Below are 20,229 nucleotides of genomic sequence, written 5' to 3' on the forward strand. Positions count from 1 at the left end.
TTTTATTATTATTTTAAAAAACAATCTTTTTTCTTTAAATAAAACATATACAAACATGTAAGAGCATAGAGAAAATAAGTCCTGCCGTGACTTAAGCATGTACCCATGCAGGTTTCTCTGCATAGTAATACATAGCAAGACACATCCAAAACCTCATGCTGGTCTTGACAGGACAAAATAATTATCTAAATTGGCTCGTGCTCAAGGTTTTATTTAGTGGCAGGTGCTTTGATTGGCATTTAGAGTGCTTTAAAAATAAGTGTCTAATGCCATGTTTTGAAGCCAGTGTAAACGAGCCCTAAAAGCTTCATCAAAGATTTCTGCAATTGCTTTGTCAAAGTTTGCTGTTCACTTTTCTCTACAAGAAGCCAATGTAAAACAGGCCTTCCCTAAATGATAAGTTCACCTCTTGAGAACATGTTCCACCCGATCTTAGGGTGGAACATGTAATCAGTGCTGCGGCTGTCGCCCACTTCCCCCCTCCCTGTGGCAGCAGTATGGGGAGAATTTCCCCGTACCAGCTGTCACTGTTTGAAAACAGTGCGGCCGTGTAGGCGGAGCTCTATGTGCCCCAACACCCTTAGCGGCTGTCAGCTTAAAGTTCTCAACGAACTACCGTGGCGCTGTGGAGCACTGTGGTAGTTCATGGAGCCTTCCCGTCAGTGAGCATCAGCTTGCCTGTACAGTGTGCAGGAGACCTGCATGGAAGCAGAAATCTGCTGATCACTGATTGCAATGCTTTACAGGCTCCTACTACAAAAAATAATATATATATATATATATATATATATTTTTTTTTTTTTACCTGCAAAAAGACGTGCATTTGTTATTTTTGTAGAAAGGTGAACTTATCATTTAACCACTTCAATACAGGGCACTTTCACCCCCTTCCTGCCCAGGCCAATTTTCAGCTTTCAGCACTGTCAGATTTTGAATGACAATTGCGCAGTATAGCAACACTGTACCCAAACTTTAGGGTGCATGCAATTTTAAAGTGTAGCAGGTTGTTACCACAAATAGAGCTTTCTTTTGATGGCATTTGATCACCACTGGGTTTTTTACTTTTGCTAAACAAATAAAAAAAGACCGAAAAATGTTGAAAGAAAATAAAATATAATTTTTTCTGTTGTAAAATTTTGTAAATAAGTAATTCCACGTACACACGACCGGACTTTCGGGCAGACTAGGTCTGGCGGTCTTCCCGACAGACTTTTGGCAGAGTTCTGATGGACTTTCCGAACGAACGGACTTGGCCACACACGAACGGACTAAGTCCGTTGGAAAGTCCCTTCGTTTGGAACGTGATGACGTAAGACGGGACTAAGAAAGGAAGTTCAATAGCCAGTAGCCAATAGCTGTCCTTGCGTCGTATTTGGTCTGTCGGACCAGCACACAGACGAACGGTTTTCTCGATTTTTAGTCCGTCGGAAATTGAGTCTGTCAGATAGATTTGAAACTTGTTCTATTTCTAGGTCCATCTTATTTTTGTTTGGACTAGCCCACACACATGATCGGATTGTCTGACGGACTGATCCCATTGGACCTAGTCTGCCAGAAAGTTCAGTCGTGTGTACGCGGCATATGTTTTCTCCTTCACTGTTGAGCACTGATGAGACTGCACTGATAAGGCGGCACTGATGATGAGGCTGATAAGCAGAACTGATGGGTACTCATAGGCGGCACTGATGGGCACTCATAGGTGGCAGTGATAAGCAGCACAGTTGAGGAGGCACTGATAGGTATCCCTAATGGGTACTGATTGCCATCCCTGGTGGGTCTGCACTGATAATCAATGCGCAGCAGAGCCCCCCCCCCGTCAGGAGAGTCACCGATTGGTTCTCCTCTGCTTGCACCTTGGCAGCGCAAGTAGAGGAAAAGCCGATAAACGGCATTTCCTGGTTACCTTGTGATAAGCTGTGATTGGGCTGCTGATCACATTGTAACGCGCCTACATCATAGGTTCTTTACCAGGATCGAAGATGTGGTTTGTCAGAGTGACACACCTCACTACCGATCGCTGCATGTCCTGCTGGACATCATATGACACCCAGTCAGGATAACTTAACCATTTTGCGGCCGTCATTCTGCTATATGGCGGGCGGGAAGTGGTTAAACTAGAGAGTGCAAAATCTGGTGCAGCTGTGCATATTAGCCAAGCAGCTTCTAACTTTCAGCTTGTTTAATTAAGCTTTGACAAAAAGGCTCCTTTCACACTGATAGACCAATCGAGTCCCCCTGTTTTCAGGTGGACCCGATCGGACTGTCCATAGTTCTCTATGGAACAGCGGATATCAGTGGACACCTGCCTACATCCACTCTGGTCTGCTAAGAACAGACGGATGAGAATCCATTCCCCATCAAATTGGTGGGCTAGAAATGGACAGACAATATGTTTTCATCAGACCGCTCCATAGAGAACAACAGACCGTGTCCACTCTGCATAGGGGAGCAGACACAGACCTCTCATCCGCCTTCTCCGCAGGGATCAGCTAAGGCAGGGATATGCAATTAGCGGACCTCCAGCTGTTGCAAAACTACAAGTCCCATCATGCCTCTGCCTTTGGGTGTCATGCTCGTGGCTGCCAGAATCTTGCTATGCCTCATGGGACTTGTAGTTCTGCAATAGGTGGAGGTCCACTAATTGCATATCTCTGAGCTAAGAGATCCCCCACTGAGCAGGTGATCCACTTGACGGAGTCCGCCCCATTTAAAAGAAGCCTAAAACCTGGAAGCTGATTGGTCTCTATGCAGAGCTGCACCAGGTTTTGCACTCTCCAGACTTAGTAAATGTATATTTGTTGTTTCTTTTTCTAGTTTCTATTGACTTGTATCTTTTAGATCGGGTATTGTAGCCCCACATTCAAGTCTGACACTGCTGAAAAAACTTTCTCCAGCGTGAAGACAAACACAAAAGAAAAAAAAAAGCAGTTGTCACAAACTGTCAGTGTGGAGTAAAGTGTGTAGTCTTCAAGCATGGAGCCGGCATTGGTAATTACCGCTATCCATTTCAGAGATTGTGCAGATAAATCCGCTCCTTTGCAGGATATCCTGGGGTCTCTTTGTATTAACATTGTCATTATTTGCAGCCTAACCTATAATAGAGCCTCATCTGGTTTGAGTCAGATTGCTCGCCTGGCTCTGGCGGTGGTTTCTTTCAGATGTGCTGCTCAGAACTCATTGAAGCTGAAAAAGCGGAGGAAACGTGAAGCATCCTCGTCCTGATGATGTACAGTGGCATGATTGTGTAGCAGTACGTATGGCTCGTGGGCTGACCACATGAAAGCGCACATTTAAAGACCAGATGAGCTTAACTTACAAAGTATGTGAAGGCTTCAAAAGCTCATAGACTACCAGTCCCATTCAAAATAGAAACCTTGTCTTCTTCCCCCCCCCACCTCTTTATTAACAACACTCTGTCTCCGGTGATAATACGGCACAAGCTGTTTGAACCTGGAACCGTTTCCTGGCCTGCTCCAGAAATAGGATATCTGTGTGTTTTGTGAAGGTGAAATGTCTTGCCTGGCTCTTCATCAAAGGTCTGATGAGATAGTTATGGATGCAGCCTCCAAAGGGCGAGCCTACTGCCAGTTTAACTCCCAGTGCGAAGAAACTTGAAAGTCAGTATTGATAGTGCCTGGCATCTGACCCACCCGGTAAGGTATGTTAGTTGATAAACACAGCATTTCCAGGAAATGAGCTAAAGTCATCAATGAACGGAAAATACTCACCAGGAATGAAGACAGTCATGCCTTAGAATTAAAGTCCATAATTATTAACTAAAGGGATTCTGTATCAAGCTAAATTGCACCTGTTCATTTCCTACTGACCCATTGCAATTATAGGTAGCCTCACTGGCCAGTTATAGGTAGCCTCCTAGCAAGACACTGAAGCCTGGAGTACTTTGGAGCATGTAATGAACATCATTTGGTTGGGCAGCCCCAGTACTATCCCGAACAGTCTAGATTCAAGCCTAGGTCCAACTCCATATCGGCTAAGTGGGTGACAGCAAACATGTTCCTTGCTTTTATGTGACAGCTGCACAGTCTATCTCTGAATTACTTTGAGCATAAGATACACTTTTCATACTGTTCCCCCCTGAAGAAGGAAATATCATTTTCTGAATCCCGTTGGGTCGTCCTGCATTAATAATGTTCCAAGACAAGATGCAGGACTATGTATCTTAATGGGGTTTTGTGGTTTCTATCAATATACTGTAAAACTCTATGCATGTATGCAAAGAAAATCTGCCATAATTTTGTTTTGTGTGAAATTTAATATTTTGTAAATTTTGACTTATTTTTAAAAGAGAAGTACTTTTTTTTTTTTTTTTTTAGATTCATACTTATCTAGGTGGATGCAGCTTCAGACCGATGCTGTAGCTGTCCCCTGGCGTCTCTGCACTGAGAACTGAGACACCAAACACCGCCGATCGGTTCTCACTCCTCCCCGAGCAGAGAGCTGCTGACTATCAGTCAGCATCTCTCCTGCTCTTCTCCTCCATGCTCACTGGAGCTCTGAGCGGCTGCTGCTGAGAGGCTGAGACTACCATCAGTCACAGCACCTGGCGGATCCAGACTTCTGATGATGCGCTGCCTCAACTGATTGCAGTGATGTCAGTGGAGAGCAGACTTCAGACTGCTCTCCGCTGAACATGGGTCATAGGAGTGCAAAGCTCCTTTCCTACTTCTCCTTTAAGACAGTTGTATTATATTTTCTTAAAGTGATACTGAAGTCTAGTTTTTTTTTTCTTTAAAAATAACAAAGTTATACTTACCTGTTCTGTGCGGTAGTTTTGCACAGAGCAGCCCAGATCCTCCTCTCCTCGGGTCCCTCACCGGAACGCCAGGCCCTTCCCTCCTGCTGAGTGCCCCCACAGAAAGCAGCTTGCTATGAGGGCACCAGAGCCGAGCCACAGTTCTGTGTCCATTCAGACACAGAGCCACAGTTTGGCCCCACCCCCCTCTCTCTCTCCTCATTTGCTAACTGACTCTAATTGACTCAGCCAATCAGAAGTGATAGTCCTGGGTGGCTGAGGCACTCGTGCACATCTCTGGATCGAGATAGTGCTCGAGTAAGTATTAGGGGGGGGGTGCTGGGGAGGCTGCTGCACACAGAAGTTTTTTTTTATCTTAATGCATAGAATGCATTAAGATAAAACACCTTCTGCCTTTAGAACCACTTTAACAGGCCCATCAAAGGGGCATTCCAAAGTTGTTACTAGTACAAGGGATGTTGACAATTTTAGGGCACCCCTTATTAGTTTGACACAGGCCAATAGGAAGGTATGGGAGGGAGCCGGCAAGCTCTAATATTTTTTCATGAAGCGTTGGAATTTGCTTATTATATGTCTACAAAAATAAATAAATATGCCTTTATTTATTTTTGTTTCTTTTGCATTGGAGTCTGCAAATCATTGCAACTGTAATCAGTGCATCACGGGTGCAATTCACAGGCCCCTGTAGACTCTTCCTCAAGTCCCAGGTCCGTATGGATGTATGACCTTCAGTTATGGAGCTGGAGGACGTAAGCAATGGACTAAATGGTAAGTGATGGTAAGAGAGCTACGAGTTCCTCTGCCACTGTAGCAGACGGGACTTGCAGTGTTCCAATCGCATATAAATGGATCTGTGTGTCAATGATGTGGCTTTGTGGGCAGAGCCACGTGCAGCTGCAGCAAATCCAAAGAGCAACAGAAGCTTGAGTTTGGGGTGCTGCCAAATTGCACCATATTTCATATTGTACCCTAAGTACGAAACAGTGTCAGAAAGGTGGAGTTACCCTTTAAGATAGATGTAACTCTAGGTGCCTGCGGGGGAGCTGCTAGCATTACAGTGAAAAATTGTGGAAGTCACCCCTCCAGCAGTGAAAGGGATAGTTAAAAATGTTCTTTATAACACACGGCGGAAGAACTAAAACTTCCCTGTCCTTTGAGCTGCCAATCTGGGCTGTGAATCATAGTTTGCTCTAAGCAGCTGGTTGAGACTGATGATAAAGATTTTGGCTCTGCACTTTGCATTGAAAACTAACAACGCTAACAGAAGATCATCTTTTAATATATAAGATAAGATAGTAATTTTGCATTGGTTTTGGACTTTAAAGGGTCAGTCCATTCTTCATATAATTTTTTTTAAATACCTAAATGCCCACATGGCATTTTTCCCTTGCCGCCCCTCCAAAAAGTTGATTGTTTTGCAGAAGATGTTTTGCAGGTGGCTGGGAGGCAATATGTTGCCTCTCCACCTCCCGTTTTAACCCTGCAAAGCCTGCACCACCACGCTACAAGTTCACAGCACATTGGTTGCTAGGACGCTAAGCAGCTAGAGTCATCTGCCCCTTAGCAATGCATGTGCAAAAATTACTCATTTGTTCAGGACCAACATGGTTTCAGCCATAGTGTATAACCAGCAATGGTGCAGTCTGCTGATTACATACTATTTACGTGCTGGACTGAGCAACAGCCATGGCCAATAGTGTGCCTGCCTCCTAGCAAAGGACGCAAGGTGGCTTAAGCCGTCTGCCTTTTGGTTGCTGCCACATAGCGCTCCTCATTGAGGAAGTTCACCGTTCACAGGCAATTACCTCTCCTAGGTTCAGCTGTCTCCAAAATCAAGCAGGGTGCAGGCTCTGTTTGCAACAGGAGTTATAGGAAAAATAAATAGCTGGATAGCCGAACTCCCAAAAATTCACATTTATTGTATAAAAATGGATATCAAAGCATCACAAATGTGTACAGACTAACTGTACAGCCGTTGACGCGTTTCACATCAGGCACGGCACTTAGTCATAGCCATATGGCAAGCAGCTCCAGTAGAGTGCATTTGCTCTAAAGACAAAGGAACAAACAATTTTACATGTGGCGCTGATTCTGAGACAGATCCCATGATAAAGTCCTGATGGCCTGGTCTATGAGGGCTGCAATGCAGCCAGAGAAGAGAAAGCCCACTGATTCAGGGCCAGCCTTTTGCAGGGAAGCAGAAGCGGTCTCCAAGATATACAAGAAAGAAAAACAATGCAGACGCTTCTGAGTGTAGACTAAAAATCGCATAGTAACTTACTTTTATGATTACAATGAAGATACATCTGTTCATAAAACGCTTAGTGCTGTATCCATCATGGTGGTCAAACAAAGGGAAGCTGTCTTGGTCACTCTGTAGTCTCTCCTAGAGCTTGAAAAAGGAGCGTGCATTCCTCCTCCCCCCAGGGTGCACTAGCCCGGAAACGTGTCGCAAACATGCCTGTGACATCATCCAGACCAGCGATGCGGTCCAAGGAGTGTTCCAAGCCTCCTCTTCAGCTCTCCCCCACTACACTATCGTCTTGCCGGCCAGGAGAGATTACAGAGCAGCCGAGACAGCTTCCCTTTGTTTGACCAGCGTGCTGGTCCAGCACTGAGCATTTTATGAACAGATGTACCCTTCATTGTAATCCCACATGTAAGTTACTATTTTTATAATACACACCTAATAGTCTACAATCAGAGGCGCTTGCATTGTTTTTTTTTCTTGCATTTGCTCTGCAGGCTATATGCATGTAAAAAACAAAAGATAAAGCCTGAAGAAGGGACACGCATGTCCCAAACGCGAGCTCCTCCCCGCTAACCTGGAAGTGACGCCGATCCCCGCCAGCGCTGGTGCCTAGTGTTTGCGCTCCACGACCAGCAGAAACATTGTATCCTGTGGTGTTTCCGGGCCTGGGACCGTCCACATCATCTATCCCTCTGCGGGATTTACAGCTGATGGCCTCTCCTCTCTGATGGCGACTAGCGGATGCTGAAATGATTACAATGCCCATCTATGAACCACTTTTGTGAGTGTATTGATATTTAAAATTTTATTAAAATTTACCGTTTTACTACACTTAGGAGGCGCCGTTCCTTTTCCATTTATATGCATGTAAGTGTTAGCGTAAAACATTTGCATGCATTCAACTTAAAATACGTAAAAAATCTTGTTTTCTGAATACAGGATTTGGTTATTTTTTTTTTCTTTCATGGATTTAGCTGCTAGTTGGAATACAGTTTTAAAAGCTGCCATGTGCATGGACTCATTGACTATGACAAAGCTGTACAGAACCAAACTCAACATTCTTTGCGTCCATTTGCCTTAAAGGGTCACTTTAAAAAAAAAAAAAAAAAAACTCCCTGCAGATAAGAGGCATCTGTAGGTAAAAAACTAACTGTGCAGCTTTGACTAAAGTTGAATAATATCCTTACTGTAGGTGTAGGCCATTTACATACCTCCTGAAGCCTCACTTGAATGCTCCCAGGATGTTGCTAAGAGAGGCCTTGTTGTTACTGCCCACCTTCACCATGACAGGAGCGCGCTCTCAAATGCTGAGCTTAGAGCTACTGCATCAGGGCAGAGAAAGCACATGTGAAGGCGTTTGAATCAAAGAGCTCACTCCTGTGATGGTGAAGGGGAACAGTAACCAGCAGGGCTTCTCTTAGTGATGTCCTGGGAGTTTTCCAGTCAGGATTCATGGAGTACGTAAATGGCCTACACCTATAGCAAGATAAATGATCCAAGGTCTGGTGTCACCCCGACATCACCTCCATCCCTACTTCAATACCCCTTGTATAAATGTACACCTATAGCAAGGGCATTATTCAGCTGGTCAAAGCTGAACATGTTGTTTTTATCTACAGATGTTCCTTATCTGCATAGACAGGTGTACTATGCCTTTAACCACTTGCTTACTGGGCACTTAAATCCCCCTCTTGCCCAGACGAATGTTCAGCTTTCGACGCTGACGCGTTTTGAATGACAATTGCTCGGTCATACAACACTGTACCCAAAGGAAATTTGTATCATTGTTTTCCCAAAAATAGAGCTTTCTTTTGGTGGTATTTAATCAAGCTGGGGTTTTGATTTTTGCTAAACAAAAAAAGATGGAAAATTTTGCAAAAAGAAAATCATGTTTAATAGTTTGTTATAAAATTTTGCAAACAGGTAATTTTTCTGCTTCATTGATATGCGCTGATGAGGCAGCACTGGTGGACACTGATAGGCTACACTTATGGGCACTAATAGGCACAGTTAAGGCGGCACTGATAAGCACAGATAAGGTGGCACTGATGGGGACAGATAAGGCAGCACTGATGGCCACTGATGAGTGGCACGGATGGGTGGCATGGATGGACACTGATAAGTACCACTGGGAAATGGCACTGATAGATGGCACTGATGGGCACTGGTAGGTGACACTGATGGGCACTGATAGGTGGCACTGATGTGCAGCACTGTCCAAGCACTGATTGTGGGCACTGATAGGTGGCACTGTGGGCACTGACAGGTGGCGCTGTGGGCACTGACAGGCAGCACTTGTAGGGGGCACAGGTGGGCACTGAGGATCTGGCAGCACATCGCATTGATCGGGACTGATGTCCCGCTCACTGCCGCCAGTGATCAGCTTTTTTTTAAAGGAGGAAGAGAAAAAATAGCCGGTCACCAGCTGTGTTGACATCACATGATCAGCTGTCATTGGCTGACAGCTGATCACGTGGTAAAGGGTCAGAATCGACCCCTTACTTCGATCTGTGATCCAGCGAGTCTCATAGACTTCAGGGGGCGCGCAGGCCACTCGTGCACGGGACGACGCCAATAGACGTAGTCCCGGCAATGCAGGTCCGCACTGTAGCCATCATTCGGCTATAGCGCGGATCCCTACTGGTTAATTTAGATACATTTTAAACAGACTTCTCTGCTTTAGGCTCTATTCGCATGTAGCGATTTGGGGTTGCTGGCGAAATCGCTGTAATTTTGCCCATGATTTCAAATTGCACTGCATTGCTGGCAAATTCATCTTCAATGGCACCTAAATTTGGTGCGCAAATCTTGTCATCCAAAGAGGAGCAGAAGCCTCTTTTGGGCGACAAGCGCCGAAAAAAACATCAACTCGTTTAGATGCCATTGAAAATGAATGGCATCTGAACAAGCATGTTGCATTTGGCAGCATTACAGCACGATTTGGAAATGCTGGCAGAACTATGGCGAATACCGCCCATGATACCAAATTGCTAGCTGTGAACAGGAGCGCCTAGTGAACCTGAAAAACAAAGTAGAAAAGTTGACTCATTCACACTTTAATGTTTTGTATGATTTGTAGCTTAACGCTCCAAAATGCTCAGCATCCCAAATCCCATCGCTTTCAGTGGCGTCTGTTTACACCTGAGCGTAGTGTCGCTTGTAGCTGGACTTCTTCATGCTTCAAGCTTCCGGCGTTTTCCCCCAAAAGACGTCAATGGGAGCACCTGACATTTTTTTCATTTTCCCTTAGCAACTAGCTTTCCATTGGATAAAATTTTACATAAAAACAAAATGCTTAAAATATTACTAAACCCAGGATTCTGCATTCACTATATCTGGTCTCCCACAATACACAGAACATGGAAATGCAAATATTTTAGTAAATATAAAGTGCTAAATACCTTAATACCTTTTCTCATCAGCAATATATAGCAGTCTTGTCATTTCTATAAGGCTGAGCACTGGTTAAAGCTTGTAGGTTGAGTTTTCATTCTCCTCTGACTATCCTATGAGGCTGCGGGACCCCTGACCCTCTAGACAGTGCTGATTTGCCCTGTGCTGGCACCGCACCCCCCCCCCCCCAAATAAATAAAAAAAACTCTAGATATACACACCAAACTGAGCATGTGCAGAGTACCTCCAAGGCTTTGTACTATCAGGAGATGGATTGGGGACTGTGGAGGAAGGGGAGGATCGGAGAAGACAGGATCAAAAAGCCTTTTTACACATGCAGAGGATTAACCCTTTAGGTTTGACAGTGAGTATAACAAGCATACTTTATTGATTTTACAGTTGTGGGTTCAATCAGTGGTGGTGCGTCCATAAGGGCACAGGAGTGCCGCCCCCCCTCCTGTCACTCTCACAGTGGCTGCATTGGGAGCATTTGATGGCACAGTAGCAGCATTGGGAGCATTGGATGGCACAGTGGGAGCATTTGATGGCACAGTGGCTGCAATTGATGTGCACAGTGGCTGCATTTGATGACACAGTGGCACAGTTTGATGGGCACAGTTACAGTGGCTGCGTTTGGCACAGTGACGGTATTTGATGGCACAGTGAGGCTGCAATTGATGTTTTTTTTTTTTCAATTTGATTGCACCCCCACAAAAATTTGGAGCACCAGCCGACACTGGGTTCAATAACACTTTAAAATTCAGCTGCCCTCAGAACACGCTAAATCGCCAGTTCAATTGCTTGAAAAAAAAAAAGGCCCGTAAAACGACCAAACACCTTAGTGTAAATGTGAACGCAGACGACTTGTCAGTAACGTCAGTAACTGCCTTGATTTCATATTTAAATTGCACAAAAAACAACGAGAGCATGTGCTTGTGCTATATACCTTTCTTGTTTTTTGTTTCCCCTTTTAAGTTTGTACAGTAAGTTCTTTTCTTTTATAATACCGCTTTAGTCTCACATTAAGCCCACTGTGTTTAAGTTGACCTTAAGGTTTTTCTTGTCTGCATTTTGCATAATTGTGAGCACAGAGATGGAGCTCTCCTGGAAGGAAGTGCTGATACAGAAGCTGTCACAAGCTATCACCCTCTGCCTTATTTCTGCATATTACTTCAGGTCCTTTCTTTGCAGATAAGCCCAGTGGCTTCATAAACCTCACCTTGTTCCAATTGCTTAAATAGTGGCCGGAGGGAAGAAATTAATGTTGATGTCAAACACAATAACAACTGACATACATTTCTGCCTTGCATTGCATTAGGGGAAAAAAGCGGAACTTTGCTTGTCTGCAGCGATAGGTGTTGAGTGGAAGTGTTTAATAGTCTCTAGATCCCATAGATCATAGATTAGGATAAAACACATTTGCTTTTTGGTCTTTGTTACATGATAAAGCTTGTAGTGAGGGATTCAGTTGGAAGTCTTGCAGTATCTGTGTACATCGCTTCTATTGGCCAACTAGAAGGAAATGTGTTGAAAGAAATCTGTTGGCTGCCATTGTTTGCATGGAAGTTCTAGTTTCCTGGCTCTCATGGACGTGGCTTCAGTGCTTTCTGAGTCTTTGACCCAGAACAATTATGCAGATCAGGAGTTCTGACTTCAGTTGATGTGTGCTTGTTCCAGGTCAGTGGTTTAGAAAATATTGAGGCCAGAGAGAAACAGCGGTGAGATATTTTATGGACAAGGAACGGTAGATTCCGGCACTGGTGTCTTTTGGTGCAGGAAGGGTCGGTCTTCTGCTTAGAGAATCCCAGTACGGGTGAGTATGTGAAGGAGGGGTTATGTTTTAAATAAGGGAGGAAGGGAGGTTGGTGTTAGTGTTCAGCTTACACAGAGATAGAGTGGGTTAGGGTGAGTGTTAGGGTTTCAAGGCATTGGAGTGTAAGGGTAACAGAGATGGTAAGATTACCAGAAGGGCAATTTTTAGGGTTATTGGAAGTGTCAGTGTTAGAGAGTGGGTGAATGTTAGCATTACAGGAAGGGTTAGTGTTAGTATTAGGCCGCGTACACACGGGCGGATTGTCTGCCCAACTAAGTTCGTCAGACAATCCGACAGACAGTCCGTTCAACTTTTGAATGAATGGACTTGACCACACACGATGAACAGACAGTCCGCTGAAAACTTGCGCGATGACGTGTACAGCACGTACGACGGGACTAGAAAAACGACGTCCAATACACTGCAATGCAACCTTCGGCCGTGTAAATCCTTTCTGAGCATGCGCCATACTTAGTCCGTCCAACTTGCCTACACGCGAGCGGACTGTCCGCTGAAACCAAGTTTGGACGGACAAAACCAAGTTTGGACGGACAAAATTACGGAAATTCTGAAAGACTAAGTCCGTCAGATTGTCTGCTGAAAAAGTCAGCTGAAGCCCACACACGAGTGGATTGTCCGCTGAAACACGGTTCAGCGGACTAAGTTGGGCAGACAATCCGCCCGTGTGTACGCGGCCTTAGGGTTAGAGGGATGGTAAGTGTTGGTGTTTGGATTATGGTTACAGGGAGGGTAAGGGTTAGTGTTTGGATATGGTCTCAAGGGTAAATGGCATGACACTGTACTACTATGTGGTGGTAGGTAAAGGAGGGCCCAAAATCCAATTAAAAGTAAAATGAAGGTGAATATGTCGTAATTTTATTGAAAGTAGCAAAAAAATGATAAAGCAAACGCGTTTCAGGGGAACAGACTCCCCCTTCTTCAGGGCTGCTGTATGCTAATGGTGAGTGAGGATGTAACCCAACTGGTGTATCTGTGACACCAAAAACTAGAAGGTTGCTCTGGTGGTGGCAGCATAGGAAGTCACTCTAACGCCACCACCAGAGCAGCATGGCAGCTTTCACGTTTTTTCTGTCGGATACACCAGTTGGGTTACATCCTCACTCACCATTAGCATACAGCAGCAGCCCTGAAGAGGGGAGAGTCTTTGTTCCCCTGAAACGTGTTGGCTTTATCATGTTTTTCTACGTTTAATAAAATGACAAAGTATTCACCTTAATTTTATTTCTAATTGGATATCAGGCACTCCTTTACCTACCACCACAGGTTTTTACAGAAACTACTTTGAGGCCGTACCCAGAGGTAACAGCCCAGGCCCCTCAAAGGGGCTCACTGCCAACTTTCTATCCAGTCGGGCTGTATTTATTGGGAGCAAACTCTCCCAACCCGCCTCCTCCTCCATCGCCCACTCACAGACACTCAACTGTCAGTCCAGCGCAATCTTCAACCTTTAAGAACTACTGTAGCACTATGGGATTAAAGTATAAACAGAAAAGTCAGCGCTAGTACCCATACACCACATAGATAGCAGAGCTCCCAGGTGCTCGATCCACAGTCTCTGGGTAATGTGGAAAAAATGATCTGCACTCCAGTTGTTGCTCTTAAAATGTCTTAATTTTATTAAATAGCCACAGTGAACAAATGCATTTTGGATTTATCAGGAGCAAACTCTCCCAACCGCCTCCTCCATCGCTCACTCACAGACCCTCAACTGAGCTGGTCAGTCCAGCGCGATCTTCAGCCTTTAAGAACTACTGTAACACTGGAGTTTCTGAGTACTCAAGCAACTGGAGGAAATGTCCTTATCGTTGTCGCCACTCCATCCAGGACTGGAAAGCTATGCCAGTGCCACCCTCTTCAGATCGGGACATCTTGAAACAACACAAAACAAAACATCACAAAGGCTTATGCCACGTACACACTATCGGAAATTCAGCCAACAAAAGATTGATGAGAGCTTTTCGTCGGAAAATGCGACCGTGTGTAAGTTCCATCGGAATTTTGCTGGCCGAATTTCCGCCAGCAAAAGATTGAGAGCATGTTTTCTCAATTTTTCAGACGGAAAAAGTTTTGATCGGAAATCACAATCATCTGTAGCAATTCCAACTCACAAAATTCCTACGCATGCTCGGAAACAATTCAACGCATGCTTAGAAGCATTGAAATTTATTTTCTCGGCCTGTCGTAGTGTTGTACGTCACCGCATTCTTTTGTGTGACCTTGTGTATGCAAGCCAAGTTTGAGTCAAATTCCGTCAGAAAAACCATCATGGCTTTTTCCAACGAGAATTCCAGTCGTGTGTACGTGGCATTAGTGCTTTATCAACAACCTTTTATAAAGGATTAGACCAAACGAGTGCATACTGAAAATGGCCATAGATGAAAACAGTGATATACAGCGACCCAAATGCCAAGGTGGCCCTTGATTAGAGATGAAAATTACATGACCTTGACATCAATCAGACTTGCCAGCTGACACGTTTCAAGGGACAAGCCCTTTTCATCAAAGCTTTGCTCTGAAGAAGAGGGCTTTTCCCTTGAAACACGTCAGCTGGCAAGTCTGATGTCAGGGTCATGTAATGTTCATCTGTAATCAAGGGCCATTTTGCCACTTGGGTCGCTGTATATCACCGTTTTTATCTATGACCATTGTGAATTTGCACTTGCTTGGTTTTAATGCTGTTTGTTTGATGGGAGGGTTAGTGTATCGGTTACAGGGAGGGTGAGGGTTAATATTTGGACTATGGTCACAGGGAGCGTTGAGATGGATTCACGTTTCTGTGGGTTAAAGCTGTTGTAAAGAAAAAAGCTTTTTGTTTTTTGTTTTTTTCTTAATACCAAAAATGATTGGATAATTGAAGTTAATATATTCGCACTATTTATTTTCAACCACTTTAGGAAAGTAACTTCTAAGTACGGGTTAACATCTATGCAAAATAAAAAAAACTGCCTTAATACAATGCATGTTCTGTTAAGGCATTGATGATTCTATATCGGCATGTTGTTATTCTATACAATGCACGTTGTGATTCTAAAGCCTCAAGGCTTTTTTACTTTAATAAATATACATTAAAGTAAAAAAAAACCTTCTCTGCTGCAGGATTCTCCCAGACCCCCCTTATTCTTACCTGAGCCTGATCCACCAACATGCACAAGAGCAGCGCCTCTCGCCGCTATCTCCCTCCTCATTGAGCAGGTTCTATTGCACAGAGCGGCCACAATCCTCTTCTCGGGTCCCCCTCCGGCGCTCCTGGCTCCTCCTCTCTTGCTGGTGCCCCAATAGGAAACCAATTTTTCCATGGGGTCACTTGTGCGTGCCGCTCCCAAGCTCCTCTGCTGCGTCCATTGACATAGACAGTGGGACTCAGCCCTGCCCCCTCTCCCTCATCACTGGAGTTGTTTGACAGGAGCAGGATCTGCCCAATAAGGAGGGACACAGCAGCGAGAGCCACTGCTCTTGTGCACGTCATTGGATCAAATCGGGCTCAGGTGAGAATAAGGGGGATCCTGCTGCAGAGAAGGTTTTTTACCTTTAATGCATTGCATTAAAGCGGAGTTCCACCCAGCAATGGAACTTCTGCTGATCCGGTTACTCCCCCCCCCCCCCTTCGGTGTCACATTTGGCACCTTTCAGTGGGGAGGGGGGTGCAGACACCTGTCTAATACAGGTATTTGCTCCCACTTCCAGTGAAAGAGCGCCACAGAGGCCACGGCGAACTACGCCATGTCCAGCCCCTCCTCTGCCCTCCCCCCCCCCCCTGTCTTCTAGGAGACACACAGGTCCCAGAAGACAGCTAGGACTATTCAGAATTGTGCATGTGCAATAGGGAATCAGGCTTCACTTCCTGACTCCCTTGAGGTCATCTCAGGCTCCCTGGACAGGTTATTTTAGCCTTATTTTAAAAGTCAGCAGCTGCAGTATTTGTAGCTGCTGACTTTTAATTTGTATTTTTTCCGTAAAAAAAAAAACTTGAGGCTTTAGAATACCTTTAACATGCACTGTGTTAAGGCAGCTTTTTATTTTGCATGGATGTACTTAGAAGTTACTTTCCTAAAGTGGTTGAAAATAAATAGTGCGAATGTATTAACTTCAATTATCCGATCATGTGACGAGCAAAAACCTGTTTAATGGTTTTATTTGCACATTTTTGGATAATTGAAGGGAATATTTACACATTTTATTGAGACATTCTCAAATACTTTAATAAATCTGTTACAGAGAAGCTAAATATTAGGGTGAAAAGGAGGGTTGGTGTTATGGTTACATTGAGGGTTAGTTTGGGGTTACAAAGACGGGGTTGGGTTGGTGTTTAATCGATGATTACAGGAATGGTTTGTTTTAGGCTCACAGAGAGGATGAATGCTAGGGTTTGGGTTATGGTTAAAGGGAGGGTTAGGGGGATTCACATTTTTGTGGGGTTTACTCAGAATTTCCTGTGAGGGCCCATTCACAGGATATTGCACATTGCTTGCATTGGTGCTATGTGATGCCATTTATTCTGAATGCCACCCCATCACACTTTGCCTATGGTGTGGTACACTGCATTGGTAGAAATGCTATGTGCGCCTTTTTTAGTATGTATTTAAATCACTGCTTTAATGTAATGCACATAAATTGGCTGCATTAATGCAATGCATATTCATTTTTGTGCTCTAATGCATCAAAAATGGTGTGAATGGGTCCTAAGTGTTAGGGTCACAGAGAAGGTTAGTGAAAGGGTTACAGAGAGGTAAGCGTTAGGCTGACAAGGAGGGCCAGTGTTGGGGTAAGGGAAGTTCGTTTTTGGGGCAGAGCTCCCAGAACAAATAACAATGCTCTACCCCTAGAACCCATATTCCTCTCTAGTCGCCTGAAAGTAACCCTTCACGAAACCTAATACTGACACAGCCTAGGGTGTTTCTTGCACACTGCTGTAAAGGAAATGTGTAAGTTCTGTATATAATTGTATTCTATTTTGTATGTATTGCACACTGCCCTCACTGTGTAATAATGTTTTCATTACATGTTTGCATTCTTTCGAGTCCTGATTAGAATTAGCCAGCCTATGTTACACCCCATGTTACCATAAATGTACAATTGTAATACTAATGTGATACCTACGTAATCATGTTATAAAAACCTTCAATTGCATCATAATAAAGCAGAACGGTTATGTGGAAAGATGCGGAGTGTATCTTTGGTGTCCGTTCCCTACTGCAGCAGTTATTATTAATTTGGAACCACTAATCAATATGAGGAAAGGAGTTGCCTATCTATAAATTTCCATGTCACTGCTTATGCAGCACCTTTGCAAAAGAGACACTGTTAAAACCAATTTTTTTTTTTTTTTTTACATCCATGAATATTATCTGTGTAGGTAAAAACAACATAATGTCTGAGCACAGACCTGTTTTTTTTCTTAGGGTCCTCTTCACAAGCTCTGTGCTTAACCTGGCTGAACTAGTAGCCCTCCGGCCTGATTTGGGGAAGCTGAAGAAGGTTCTGTATTTTCATGAAAACCAGTTGGTCTACCCTGTGCGAAAGAACCAAGACAGAGACTTCCAATATGGCTATAACCAAATCCTTTCATGGTACGTACAGATTTGCTTCACTGAAGATTTATTGATGATGTCATTCCAACAAGTGACACTTGTGACTAGGGATGAGCCGAACACCCCCCCCGGTTCGGTTCGCACCAGAACTTTCGAACGGACCCCAAATTCGTACGAACGTTAGAACCCCATTGAAGTCTATGGGACTCGAACGTTCGAAATTAAAAGTGCTAATTTTAACGGCTAATATGCAAGATACTGTCCTAAAAAGGGTTTGGGGACCTGGCTCCTGCCCCAGGGGATATGGATCAATGCCTAAAATGTTTTTAAAAATGTCCGTTTTGGCGGGAGCACTGATTTTAATGACGATTAAAGTGAAAAAAAAAAGTGAAATATTCCTTTAAATATGGTGCCTGGGGGGTGTCTGTAGTATGCCTGTGAAGTGCCACGTGTTTCCCGTGTTTAGAACAGTCCCTGCACAAAATGACATTAAACGGAAATAACACCATTTAAAACTGCTTGCGGTTTTAATGTTATATCTGGTTCCTGCAATATGGTTGAAAATCATTGAGAAAAATGGCATGGGTAGCCCTCCCTGCCCATTACCAGCCCCTTTGGGTCTTGTACGCATATTAAGGGGAACCCAGTACCCATATTAAAAAAAGGAAATGCGTGTGGCCCCCAGGCCCTATATACTCAGAACAGCAGTATACAGGCGGTGCAAACAAGACAGGGACTGTGTAGGTTTGTTGTGTTAAGTTGAATCTGTTTGTAATTTTCAACTGGTACATTTTTAAAGTGTAACTCCAGTCAAAAAAACTATTTTTAAGCTTTTTGGAAAACATAGGGAAGGGTTATCACCCCTGTATAATTTGTTTTGTCGTACATCTTTTTTCATCTCACTTGCTGTTGTCTCCTTCCGTTTGCAAGTAGGAGATGTTTGTAAGTTGGATGTTTGAAAGTAGGGGCCTGCCCTATATGCTCTGCAGAAATGGCGGAACAAGGTGTTGGTTTTGCCACAACATTGTAAGCCCTCAAAGTGACTCTTGGTGGGCGCTGGAGCGCCCTGCTGTGAACGATTATATCAAGAATTGTAATTACATGCCATTGTTGAACAGTGGTAGAAAGATTGACCTTTGGTGGTTGTGGTGCTGGTGCCACAACACTATAAGTCCTCACAGTTACTCTGGGTGGGCACAGGAACGGGCCCTCCTGTGAAATATTATATCAAGAATTGTAATTACTAGACCCTGTTGAACAGGGGCAGAAAAATTGGGCCTTAGGCACTGGTGCTGGTGCCACCACACTGCAACCTCTCCCATATACTCTAGTTTTATTGCAGGAATTAGCCCTGCTGCAAAGCATTGCATCAAAAATTGTAATTAAACGCCCCTGTTAAACAGGGGCAGAAAAATTGGGCCTTAGGCACTGGTGCTGGTGCCACCACACTGCAACCTCTCCCATATACTCTAGTTTTATTGCAGGAATTAGCCCTGCTGCAAAGCATTGCATCAAAACTTGTACTTAAACGCTCCTGTTAAACAGGGGCAGAAAAATTGTGCCTTAGGCGCTGGTGCCACGACACTGCAACCTCTCCCATATACTCTTGTTTTATTGCAGGAATTAGCCCTGCTGCAAAGCTTTGCATCAAAAATTGTAATTAAACGCCCCTGTTAAACAGGGGCAGAAAAATTGGGCTGATGGCATCACCCAGAGCCAGAAATGTTCTTCCAACATATCAGCGGAGGAGGAAGAGGATAGACAATCAACATAACAGGACAGTCACTCAGCATCAGCATAGGCAGTCTTGAAGGGGTGTGATATTTAAAAAAAAAAATATTCGGTTACATCAGCTTCAGGTGCTTGGTAGCTGTGGGTGATCCAAGACTGATTCATCCTGATTCGGTGGACAGGCGCACCTTGTGATCGGTAACAAAGCCACCAGCAGCACTGAAGGTGCGTTCCGAAAGAACGCTGGATGCAGAACAGGCCAGTAGCTCAATTGCATACTGTGCAAGCTCTGGCCAGTGATCCATCCTCAAGACCCAGTAAGCCAGAGGATTTTCAGTGGGAAAGGTGTCCAAGTCTGACCTTGTCCCTAGGTATTCCTGCACCATGTAAATCAGACGCTGGCGATGGTTGCTGGAACCGATCATACCTTGGGGCTGCGGACTAAAAAATTGTCTGAAAGCATCAGTCAGACGGCCACCTTCTCCACCGCTCCTTCTGACCGATGCCTCAGCAACATGTTGTCCAGGACCAGGAGTTTGTAACATCCCAGTCTCTGGGAACGCGTTGCACAGACATTTCTGCAAGGCCTCCCGGAGATGTCTCATCCTCTGCTCCCTCTGCGATGGCAAGATAAGGTCGGCAACCTTACCCTTGTACCGTGGATCAAGGAGAGTGGCCAGCCAGTAATGGTCCCTCTCCTTGATCCGAAGAATACGAG

General features: G+C 44.4%; 1 protein-coding gene across 5 annotated transcripts in view; it reads left to right on the forward strand.

Moving 5' to 3' along the window:
- The window catches only part of QTMAN (queuosine-tRNA mannosyltransferase), a 636,919-nt gene that overhangs the window by 71,748 nt on the left and 544,942 nt on the right, over nt 1–20,229 (forward strand). For all 5 annotated transcript variants that reach the window (XM_077447749.1, XM_077447745.1, XM_077447747.1 and 2 more), the window contains exon 3: nt 17,652–17,819. In XM_077447749.1, coding sequence (XP_077303875.1) covers nt 17,652–17,819 — 168 coding nt within the window. The remainder of the gene's footprint in view (nt 1–17,651; nt 17,820–20,229) is intronic.

The sequence above is a fragment of the Lithobates pipiens genome, unplaced genomic scaffold, assembly GCF_037356315.1.
Source record: "Lithobates pipiens isolate NorthernLeopardFrog02 unplaced genomic scaffold, aLitPip1_a1.2 Scaffold_22, whole genome shotgun sequence".
Classification (NCBI taxonomy): domain Eukaryota; kingdom Metazoa; phylum Chordata; class Amphibia; order Anura; family Ranidae; genus Lithobates; species Lithobates pipiens.